The sequence below is a fragment of the Lithobates pipiens genome, unplaced genomic scaffold (assembly GCF_037356315.1).
Source record: "Lithobates pipiens isolate NorthernLeopardFrog02 unplaced genomic scaffold, aLitPip1_a1.2 Scaffold_23, whole genome shotgun sequence".
Lineage (NCBI taxonomy): Eukaryota > Metazoa > Chordata > Amphibia > Anura > Ranidae > Lithobates > Lithobates pipiens.
Genome location: NW_027507785.1, coordinates 315,383,335 through 315,395,590, shown reverse-complemented (window position 1 = coordinate 315,395,590; position 12,256 = coordinate 315,383,335). Strand labels below are relative to the sequence as shown.

At 45.8% G+C, this 12,256-nt stretch overlaps 1 protein-coding gene across 2 annotated transcripts in view; it reads left to right on the top strand.

Moving 5' to 3' along the window:
* The window catches only part of PGM1 (phosphoglucomutase 1), an 85,197-nt gene extending 80,832 nt beyond the window's left edge, over positions 1-4,365 (top strand). For both annotated transcript variants that reach the window (XM_077450562.1, XM_077450561.1), the window contains exon 11: positions 4,114-4,365. In XM_077450562.1, the coding sequence (XP_077306688.1) occupies positions 4,114-4,203 (90 nt within the window). In that variant the 3' untranslated portion in view covers positions 4,204-4,365. The remainder of the gene's footprint in view (positions 1-4,113) is intronic.
* The last annotated feature ends 7,891 nt before the right edge of the window (positions 4,366-12,256 follow it).

Here is a 12,256-nt window from a genome sequence, read left to right as displayed (position 1 = left end):
GCAGACGCCCGTTTTGTAATACTGCCCGTTCTTGTCACCGCTGTGTACACAGCTGCGAGCGCCCCTACCTGCTGCGGGTCCCAGTCGTTTTCCCACATCCTGTCCTAAAATGTTATTAGACCTGGATAAGAATATTTGTGCAGCTCGATGACATCTTTTTAGTTCTTCATTAAGTTAGATTTATGTAAACAAGAAAAAAATAAATCCCTGACTCGGGCATTATCCAGCCGTATGATGTGTCATTTACCTGCAGATTATAACGTAACTTTCGCTGAAATGTGCGGGAAGTCCAGCTGAAAATGGAGGTTACAGCAGAATTCAATCAAACTTTATTTTTTTATCCCTGTATCAGATGATGAAGCATTTTGCATTCAAAAGAGATCTCTTCTTGGTAACCTATTCCCACCAATGCAACGTACTATATCTCACAAAAATGAGTACACCCCCCCCCACATTTTTGTAAATCTTTTCTTCTATCTTTTCATGTGACAACACTGAAGAAATGACACATGTGAATGTACAGCTTGTATAACAGTGTAAATTTGCTGTCCCCTTAAAATAACTCAACACACAGCCATTAATGTCTAAACCACTGGCAATAAAAGTGAGTACACCCCTAAGTGAAAATGTACAAATTGGGCCCAAAGTTTCAATATTTTGTGTGGCCACCATTATTTTCCAGCACTGCCTTCACCCCCTTGGGCATGGAGGTCACCAGAGCTTCACAGGTTGCCACTGAAGTCCTCTTCCCCTCCTCCATGATGACATCACAGAGCTGGTGGATGTTGGAGACCTTGCGCTCCTCCACCTTCCGTTTTGAGGATGCCCCACAGATGCTCAATAGGGTTTAGGTCTGGGGACATGCTTGGCCAGTCCATCACCTTTACCTTCAGCTTCTTTAGCAAGGCAGTGGTCATCTTGGAGGTGTGTTTGTGGTTATCATGTTGGAATACTGCCCTGCGGCCCAGTCTCCGAAGGGAGGGGGTCATGCTCTGCTTCAGTATGTCACAGTACATGTTGGCATTCATGGTTCCCTCAATGATCTGTAGCTCCCCAGTGGCGGCAGCACTCATGCAGCCCCAGACCATGACACTCCCACCACCATGCTTGACTGTAGGCACAACACACTTGTCTTTGTACTGCCGCAGCCACACACACTTGTCACCATCTGAACCAAATAAGTTTATCTCGGTCTCATCAGAACACAGGACATGGTTCCAGTAATCCATCTGCTTGTAATCTGCTTGTCTTCAGCAAACTGTTTGTGGGCTTTCTTGTGCATCATCTTTAGAAGAGGCTTCCTTCTGGGACAACAGCCATGCAGACCAATTTGATGCAGTGTGCAGCGTATGGTCTGAGCACTGACAGGCTGACCCCCCCACCCTTTCAACCTCTGCAGCAATGCTGGCAGCACTCATACATCTATTTGCCAAAGACAACCTCTGGATATGATGCTGAGCACGTGACCTCAACTTCTTTGGTGGACCATGGTGAGGCCTGTTCTGAGTGGAACCTGTCCTGTTAAACTGCTGTATGGTCTTGGCCATCGTGCTGCAGCTCAGTTTCAGGGTCTTGTTAATCTTTTTATAGCCTAGGCCATATTTATTTCGAGCAACAATTCTTTTTTTCAGATCCTCAGAGTTCTTTGCCATGAGGTGCCATTTTGAACTTCCAGTGACCAGTATGAGAGAGTGAGAGCAATAACACCAAATTTAACACACCTGCTCCCTATTCACACCTGAGACCTTGTAACATTAACGGGTCACATGACACCAGGGAGGGAAAATGGCTAATTTGGTCCAATTTGGACATTTTCACTTAGGGGTGTACTCACTTTTGTTTCCAGCGCTTTAGACATTAATGGCTGTGTGTTGAGTTATTTTGAGGGGACGGCAAATTTACACTGTTATGCAAGCTGTACACTCACTACTTTACATTGTAGCAAAGTGTCATTTCTACAGTGTTGTCACATGAAAAGATACAATAAAATGTGAGGGGTGTACTCACTTTCCTGACATACTGTTTATATGCATCAAGTGGGTTTTAATGCTGGATGTACACACACATGAATGGGGATGTGGGGAAGTGTGGATACCTATTACGAATAGGAAAGGGTGAGAAGGGGAGGGATAAGTGTTCTAAGTGGGGAAGGGTGGGGATGAATATTATGAGTGAGGAAGTGTGAGGATAAGTATTATAAGTGGGGAAAGGGATGGGGATATGTAATATGAGTTATGCAATGGGAGGGATGAGTGTTATGAGTTGGGAAGGATGAGGAAGGGTAGGGATAAGTATTATGAGTGATGATAGATAGGGAGGTGTGGTATAAGTGGGGAAGGATGGGAATGAGTGTTATGAATGGGAAAGGGTGGGAATTAGTATTATGAATGCAGAAGGGTAAGGATGAGTGTTATGAGTGGGGAAGGGTGGGGATGCGTGTTATGGGGAAGGGTAGGCATATGTATTATGAGTGGTGAAGGATAGGGATGTGTAGTGTATCTGGGGAAGGGTGGGGATGCAAGGTATAGGGATACTTATTATGAGTGGTGAAGGATAGGGATGAGTGGTATGAGTGGAGAGGGGTGAGGATGCTTGTTACAAATGGGGAAGGGTGGGGATGAGCATTATGAATGGGGAAGGGTGGGGATAAGTATTATCAGTGGGGAAGGGTAAGTGTTCTAAGCTGGGAAGGGTGGGGATGAGTATGAGTGGGGAAGGGTAGGGATGAGTGTTATAAACGGACAAGGGTGGGCATAGGTATTAAGAGGGGGAAGGGTAGGGATGAGTATTAGGAGTGGGGAATGGTGGGGATGAGTGTCATGGGTGGGCAAAGGTGGGGGATGAGTGTCATGGGTGGGCAAAGGTGGGGGATGAGTGTCATGGGTGGGCAAGGGTGGGGGATGAGTGTCATGGGTGGGCAAGGGTGGGGGATGAGTGTCATGGGTGGGCAAGGGTGGGGGATGAGTGTTATGGGTTGGGAAGCATTAGAACTGTTTTTCTGTTTTTCATTATTGTCTGTGCCATGTTGGACAACTTTCACCCCATTTTCTTGTCAATCGTACAGGAAGTCGGGCCAAATCTCCTCAATGCCATTGACCGTAATAAAATTGTCAGATAACCCAACCCTTTCCTTAAAAAGCAGAATGATTGGAGTGACACTTGTATCACCCTCTGTACATCCAAAATTAGGCCTCCGGTGTAGAGGAAGAGTGACTACTTGGCTACTCTGAAAGGAAAGAAGGAAGGGAGCAAGAGTGATCTAATCCTATTCATACTATAGAGTGGGTCCTATTACAAGCTTTGGAGACAGAATTGCAGAATCAAAAAATGGGAGTCCCTCCTCTAGTCAATCGCCTATGGGGTTGTTCTTAATTAGAAATCATATTCTAGCCTATTCACAGCAATCTTGTCAAATTACTCAATACAAGTGGGGGACATTGACTTTGTTGCACAGCCTTCTGTTGGTAAATATAAATTGGTAATTTATTTCCTAGATACAGTGTATGGCTAAAGGTCCCGTGGGCACCTGACCTTTAAGCCTATCTGAGCTTGTTGGTTATCTCATTTCAAAACCATGAGCTCTTATGGAATTGGCCATATTTTGTGGCTATAAGAGCCTCCACTCTTCTAAGAAGGGTTTCCTCAAGATTTTGGAGGGTGTCTGTATGCCCAAGGAACATTTGTGAAACCTGGATCGCAGTTGGCATTCCAATTCACCCCAATGGTCTCAGTAGGGTTAAGGTCAGGGCTCTGAGCAGGACACGCGTTCCTTCACATCAAACTTATCAAACCATGACTTTATGGAGCTGGCTTTGAACCACAGGGGCACAGTCATGGTGGAAGAGAAAAGGACCTTCACCAAATTGTTACTGCCAGGTTGTCTACCATGTCTTTGTATGGTGTGCCATTAGCAATACCCTCCAGTGGAATCATTTGGAGAGCTGTCCATACTTTTGACCATATAGGCGTTATAGCTGCACACATACCTTTGGGCATATAGAGTGCATTTTTAACCCTAAAGCACTTAACTTAAAAAATCCAAAAATTGTTTCATGTAACTGAAACTTGGTGTGACCCTCGAATTACGATATGTTGTTCTTTTCTCCTTCACAGGTAATGTTGGGCCCTCTGGTTACAATAGCACTTAAACTGTCCAAGCTGGAAGAGAGGACCGGCCGCACAGCCCCAACGGTCATCACATAAGCAGACGAGTCTTCATAGCAATGGAGAAGATCAATTTTTGTTCACCTGTCCACCTGGTCGGCCCCTCCTCCTCCCTGTCCTGTCTGTCAATGTAGTACGTCATTCAGCAATATGTGTGAACTGGGGATAGAAGCAGAAGAAAGTAAATTTATTTGAAAATCAGACTGAGTATTGGATTTTATTTCATGTTTAGTGTCTGTTTTATACTTGCAGTCATGTGCATCAATATTCATTACAAGGTTAGAAAGAGATGCTTGAGATTCCTGGTGGCCAATGCATGGAACAAGGTGGGGGCGTAAATTAGGAAGGTGGCTATAATAATGGTGATCTCTACATCTTTATGTCTTTATGGACCTTGCTTTGGGCACTGGTGCGCAGTCATGTTGGAACAGGAAGGGTCCATCCCCAAATTGTTCCTACAAAGTTGGGAACATGAAATTGTGTGTGTGTGTATATATATATATATATATATATATATATATATATATATATATATATATATATATATATATATATATATATATATAAAGAGGGCCAGTATGGTGGCCCGTAATTATGGGAGGAGCCCGGAGGGTATATAATCAGACCACCCACAACGGTCTGTGTCGGTTCCAGTGCAAGGTACTGCACATCAAGGGGCTGACTCTTCTCAGCTCCCTCACGGTCGTCTATCTGTGTGTCCAATCGTAGGTGCACTTCGGCTTCTTCATTCGTGGTCTTCGTCGGCGGTTCCCGCTCATGGTCGCAGATAAGTAGTATCCGAATCTTTTCATATCATGTGCAAACTTGCGGCTTATCATGCTTACTATCCTGCACCCCTTTTGCAAAACCTACCTCTGAGTTGTTGACACTCATGTCCCGACGTTGTTCGGCACACCCGAGTCGCTATCAGTTGTTCCTCGTTATCACTCGCCATAGGCTTCACTGGTTATAAAATTCACTGTTCTCATCCTTTTTTGAGATAAACAGGTATTGTTTGTATGGGTTTCTGTGGCTGATTGAGGTGTAATTAAACCCACCTGATGTCTTACCTGCACTTGACTAGCCTGGGGGGATGGGTGGTTGATAGGTGTTTGGTTTCACAGTAAGGAAGGGCATACACTCTACAACCAATTCGTATCAGATACTCCTTACTGCCAATTTATATCAGATTCATCTCATACATTTTTGAGCTGATTCGTGTCAAATGCATTGCAGAGGCTGACTCTGCCAACTCACTGCATGTCCACGTAGTTGTACCTTCGAGATCGGTCGTATATCTTCATCGATTGTCCCACGCTCGGACCGCTACACACTCGCTGTCGCAGGTAGGACTTTGTTGTTACCGCTCTTCTAAACTCCAATAGTTACCTTATCATGTTCGTTTTGCAAAGTCGCACTTACGCCACCGTAAGTCTATGTCATCTTTCATGTATTTCATCCTTTCCACCCAACGCGGGTTTACTCGAGCCGATCACTTCACGGTCGATGCGGTCAAATCCGACATTCAAGCCCCTTACTCACCTCGCATCTACGGCCGATTCGAAATCTAGTCGCAACTTCGCTTCTATGTTTCGGATCCTCGGCAATCACAAGCCCCTTCAACCGTCATCACCATTTAGTTGATTCGAACCCAGCCATATCATCGGCAATACGGTCAGATCTGTTATACGAGCCCCGTAGTCACCTCATATCTACGGCCGATTTGAAATCTAGTCGCAACTTCGCTTCTATGTTTCGGATCCTTGGCAGTCACAAGCCCCTTCAACCGCCATCACCATTTAGTCGATTCAAACCCAGCCATATCATCTGCAACACGGGCAGATCTGTCATACGAGCCCTGTAGTCACCTCGCATCTACGGCCGTTTCGAATCTAGTCGCAACTTCGCTTCTATGTTTCGGATCATTGACAATCACCAGCCCCTTCAACCACCATCACAATTCAATCAATCCGAACCCAGCCATATCCTCAGCGATACGGTCGGATCCCATATACGAGCCTCTCAGTCGCATCTACGGAGGATTCGAGTTTAGTTGCAGCGTCGGCGCAACGATTCCAAGTCCTTGCCAAACGCAACTCTAACAACCAAGCCGAATCCTGTTGCATCACCGACTCAAATGAGTCAAATCTTTCGCAGACTATTCCATAGCTATAGCCCAGTTCAAACTAGTCACATCGACTGTACGAATTCAGCAGTACTTACATTTGACCTTCTCAGTCTATCCATACATGATCGTACACAATTCTCTCCACCAATTTGCTCAGTATTGCGCACGGTCATTCCTACATAATCACATTTCCTCTATACCCTTTCTTTCGCCTTTCAACAAAGCTGCGTTCTTGCAATCGCTGCAAGTCTTTTCTGCATTTGGCTCAAAACTGCCAATCGTTTCCAGTAGCAACACTGCTGTTCACCTCATACCTACACACTTATAAATCCGCAAAACATTGCTTTCACCTTTCAAATCTCATCTCTAGTAGAAAAACGGCTGCTCTCCTCATTCCTACACACTTATAATAAAATTTATAGATTCAAATAAAGCTGCTTTCTTGCAAATCGCTGCAAGCATCTCTGCAATAGCTTAATACGGCCACTCATCGTCTCCAGTAGCAACACAGCTGTTCACCTCATTCATTCATTCATTCATTCATTCTCACCTCATAATTCAATTTATAATTCAAATAAGGCCGCTTCCTTGCAATCGCTGCAAGCATTTCAGCGAATGGCTCAAACTGCCACTCATCGTCTCCAGTAGCAACACGGCTGCTCATCGTTTTCTCTGTCGCTTTCCCCTTTTAGGCCAGTTAGAACACCAGTTAGTCCACCCTGCACCAGGTTTGGACAGTATCTCCCAAAAAAAAAAAAACCATTGTCGAGGGCTTGCATCTTCACCAGGGGGCCAGCTTTGCCCCAAACAGCTCTTTGCAATCCCCATCGTCAAAACGAAATTCTCATGTCACCTTACTACAGGCTCCCGGTCAACTCAGTTCTCGACCACCAACCAGTCGACTTCACAACTAGGGCATAAAGTCAGGTGTGTAGTTCAATGGGATTCCCCCTTTCTCTTAAACACTCTTTCACTACATATTTTTACTTCACATACAGAATTTGACCTGCTCCTGAGGCGTTAGCAACTGTCACATACTTCTGTGCACTTCACTCTGTTTTCGAAGCACAAGCCTTCAATACGCAGACAAGGTCGCCTAATCTCCATACTTGCTGGCAGTGCAAGCATTAGTAGACCGAACCCACGTCAATTAACTACAGATCGCAACATTCCTACTTAGTATACCAGACTTCAGCTACCCACCCCAGTCCGCCCTGGGGCGCTCTGGTTCATTAGTCTGTGCCGAGCACAGACTGACACCCGAGCTATCGGTTACCTAGCCAGTCACCTCCTGGCTCACCTCGGTTGTTACGCATTCTTTTGAGTTTTCTAAAGTCACACTCAACAGCGCTCGAGCGCAAACCAACTGTCACTATGGCTGTCGTTCCTTGTCCTATTCTTCTTGTTTCCTTCCGCCTTTCATCTTATCTACCCAACGCAACTATCCGCTCCTACCTTTGCAACTTACCTCAAACATACCCCCCCTTGCTTTTAGTTGACGCCATGTCGCAGGCAGACAGTGAGGACTTTGCCTCAGCCCTGCCATCACCCTTTACGGGCTCAGCAAGCGGCGGTTTAGTCTCACAAGAGCTTGGACCAATAAAAAACAAATAAACAAAACAAAACAAAAAAAAAAATATATAAACTCATAACAGAACGGTGTCGCAGGAGTAAATCCTACCCTGCTGCAGCCAGGAAACCAAGCCTTTAGGCTACTGTTTCCACCACCAGTGGCAGCCCTTCCAGGCACCACTTCAGTCTATCTTCTTTGCGACTACTCAGCTGCACTCCTGGGTAACCACACTGTCAGCAGCAGTCCCTGAAGTCCAAGCAGAGTGACAGCCCTGGAGGTACGCCCAGCCATGCCCCTACCAGCTCCAGTCACCACCGTCATTCCCGTACCTTCACTTACAGATGCACCATTGTCTTCCCTGCACACCTTGTCCTAGCAGGGCATCTAGGAGGACATCTTGGATGACAACGACGTTAACTTAGCATCCCTCCTCATAGCAGTACACAACTTGGCCTAGAACAAATCATATTCGCAGGGAGATGTCTCCGTCATCCTGAAGACCAGAGACCCTTTACTTAATCGCAAGCTCACTGTCACAGAGTTTGTGCGGGCCTTGGGGACAGTCAGAGACATGCTAGGCAGAGCAACCCCAACAGGAGGGTAGAATTGGACCCGTATCTGCACGCAGCAGGTCACAAGTACGCAGGGTGCCCATCCTTTGACTATCACTGCTCATTTTCAGCCAAGGCAGCAGCCAGACTCAAGGGGATCTTTTACCTCCCATCTTTTAGTGTTTCTCTTCCAGGCAAAGACCCTGACTAAATCCTTAAATTAAGATGTGCCAGCTATAGCAGATCTGCCCATGAGAGTCGAATTTCTCACAAATTGGAATGGCATGCCAATGTGTATTCCTTCAGCATCTCTCTCTTCATCTCAGGTAGTCATGGTCCCCGCAGCCTCCACAGGTCCTCGCCTCAATTTTGGTCAAATTGGGTTTATAGGGCCATGGCCGTCAGAAATCCTCTTGATTCCTGGGTTCAGTTAGTCCTCCTCTTTGTTCGACCTCTACCCCATTGTCGCAGCAGCTCAAGTCTGGTGCAACAACTGGGCAGGACAAACAGTGGCGTTCGCCACAGACAACCAAGCCAATAAACCAATAAAGGAGGTCCTAGTAGCTGGCCATCGTGGCCTTCCTGTGCAGGCTGGTGCCACTATCCCCACAGCACCAATCTAACGTCCTATGCGTCCACATCCCAGACAAATGCAATAATCTGGCCGACGCACTACCCGTTAACTTTGCTTCGTTATTTTTTGCAGGAACCTGGAACCGACCCGACCATGTCTCTTATCCCACACTGGTCGTAGCTAACCTCGGATTCAAACAACACTTTCACGACGCTACCTGCCTTATTAATCTTTCACTATCTCACAACACCCTGAAGGCCTACCGGGCAGCCTAGAGGTTCTATGTCAGCTTACTAGCCTCAAACCCCAGAGCAATACCAAGAGTTCTCCATCACATCCCGGTCTTCATATTATGCCACAGCACACAGTTGGCATTGTCACACAATACCTTAGATCCCACTCAGCTGACATCCAGTATTTCATCCCCTTATGAGATCCTAACAAACCTTCTTGTTCGCCGCCCATACAGTCAAGACCATGTTGTGTGGTATTCACAGGCAATGACCCCAAATCAGTATCAAGCGGCTACCCGTCACCAGCGCCATATTCCGAGACATGTCTTTCATCCTGTCACATTCCCCTTTTGGCTAAATTCAGCCTGGTCCTTCAAGCAGCCATCTACCTGGCTTTCTACAGCTTCTTACGCCCCAGTGAATACTGTCACCATCCCAGTTGTAAAGTGTTACATAGACACCACCTCACACGCCATCAGACTTCATCTTGCTCCTCAGCGTGTCCAAAACACAATAGTCCGGTCCAGGGGTTGACCTAAAACCTTTCCAAACTCTCAAAGCCTGGTGCCCCGTGTCCATCCTAGATCAATTTTTGGCCCATATGTTTGATCCCTCGCAGGACAGCCCATTACTACCGTTCTCGATTAGTACCCCAGGCAGCAACCAGTTCATTAGTCACGTCAGGTTCCTTTTTGAGCACATTAGGCCAGGACCTTGGTCATTTTCTTGGACATTCTTTCGCATTGGAGCAGCATCAGCAGCCTCACGAAACGGGGTCCCAGTCCACGCGATCAAAGATGGGCAGGCGGGAATCCACCTGCTTTACTCGATACATCTCCAATCCACAAGTGGAAATGTCCTGAGCCTTCAGAAACTTTGCCCCGTAGTGTCTTGCTGTACATAAATTAATAATTACCTCCCTACACCAAATCTTTTGCGGCCTTCTCTTGGCATATCGCCCAGCAGAGCAGGGCTCACCGCCCAGCTCACCAGGGCTTACCTTACAGCAGACCAAGGGCACAATTCAGGTCTATTTTATGTTGTTAGTCTTGTGACGTGTTTATGTGTTCTTTCATATCTCTAACAGCGGAGGGCTCCAACCATAAATAAGAGGGCCAGTATGGTGGCCCGTAATTATGGGAGGAGCCCGGAGGGTATATAATCAGACCACCCACAACGGTCTGTGTCGGTTCCAGTGCAAGGTACCCACCCACCCATTTCCCTTCTTAGAGTACTTCACTTAAAACACGTTTCTCTACAGAAACATCCATTTACTTTCTTAAGGTATGCGGCCTTCTCTTGGCATATCGCCCAGCTCACCAGGGCTTACCTTACAGCAGACCAAGGGCACAATTCAGGTCTATTTTATGTTGTTAGTCTTGTGACGTGTTTATGTGTTCTTTCATATCTCTAACAGCGGAGGGCTCCAACCATAAATATATATATATATATATATATATTTTTTTTTTTATATATATATATATATATAGTCATCCGTGATGACTTGGCCGTGATCGGGACTGAAGTCCCTCTCACGGCCACCGGTGATCGGCTTTTTTTTTTTTCTCCTCTCGCTGACAGCGTGAGGAGGAAAATAGCAGATTACCGGCTCTGTTGTGATCACATGATCAGCTGTCATTGGCTGACAGCTGATCACGTGGTAAGGGGTCGGGATCAACCCCTTGCTTCGATCCGTGATCAGGCGAGTCTCATAGACTCGCTGATCACAGAGCGCGCCGCGTGCGCCCCTCTGGGGGCGCGCAGGCCTTTGTGCATGGGGCGACGTCAATAGACGTAGTCCCGGCAAAGCAGGTCCGCGATGTAGCCGCCATTCGGCTATAGCGCGGATCTCTAGTGGTTAAGCATGGAGAGATCAACCCTGCTAAGTCAGAAATCTTAAATAGAAGTATGAACAAAGAAGAGGTGACAAACCTAAAAAAGGAGCTCCCATTTTTGTGGGGAGCAAAAGAGTTAAAATTCCTTGAGGTAAAACTAACACCTTCAATATGGAATTTATATAAAGTGAACTATATTCCATTTCTTCATGAAATTAAAACAGAAATTTAAAAATTATCAATGCGACCTCATGGGAGTACCAAGTATGACGAGCAGGCAGGTGACGCGAGAAGAGCAGTGTTGCCCCCTAAAGCTGTTGGTATAGGCTCCATGCACACTGGACGCTAAAATAATGTTATAAAAACACCAGTAGCTTTGCAGTGCGTTTTTTAATGTGTGTGTTCGTGTTTTTCCGCATTAGTGTTTTTTAGCGTTCTTAATGTAAAAAATATATATATATTTTTTTTTTCAATAGATCAAAAACGTTAAACGCTGGTGAGACACATTTTTGAGCGTTTTTATTTGCGTTTATGAGCGTTTGACTTTTTTTGTGGTCAGAAAAAAACGACTCCTGAACGCGTTTTTAGGCGCCATGCACACTGGAGCTCATAAACTGCAGTTTATTGGAGTTTGGGTGTTTTTTTGTTTTTTTTAAAAGCCCATAATCTCCACTCTACGTTAGCCTGTGTGTCCATGCACACGTGGACGTTTTTTAGCTTTAATGAGCAGTGGAGTTTATGGGCTTTTTTCTGAACGCCAGAAATTCGTGCTCAAAGTACCGTTTTTCACCGCCCCAAAAAATGCCAACCGCCGATAAACGCTCATAAACGCGCGTTAATTAGCTATTTTTTCAATGCATTGTGGAAGTTTGGAATGCGTTGTGGGATTTTTGGAGTGTCCTCTGTGTATTTTTTATTAAAAATGCCCATAAACGCTAACGCTAAAAAAACGCTCATAAACGCTAGTACAAAACGCTGTTAAAGTGGTGGGCCAGCGGAATTAAAAAAAAAAAAATAAAAATTTAAAGTCAGCAGCTTCAAACACTATAGCTGCTGACTTTTAATAAGCACTTACCTTTCTAGGGTGCCCGCAATTTCCGCCACCCGAGGCCGACCCGTCCCTCGGCTCTCAGGTCCCGGCGCCGCCATTGAAACTAAGACCGCCATTAAAAGTAAGAGAAACAGGCAGTGGAGCCTT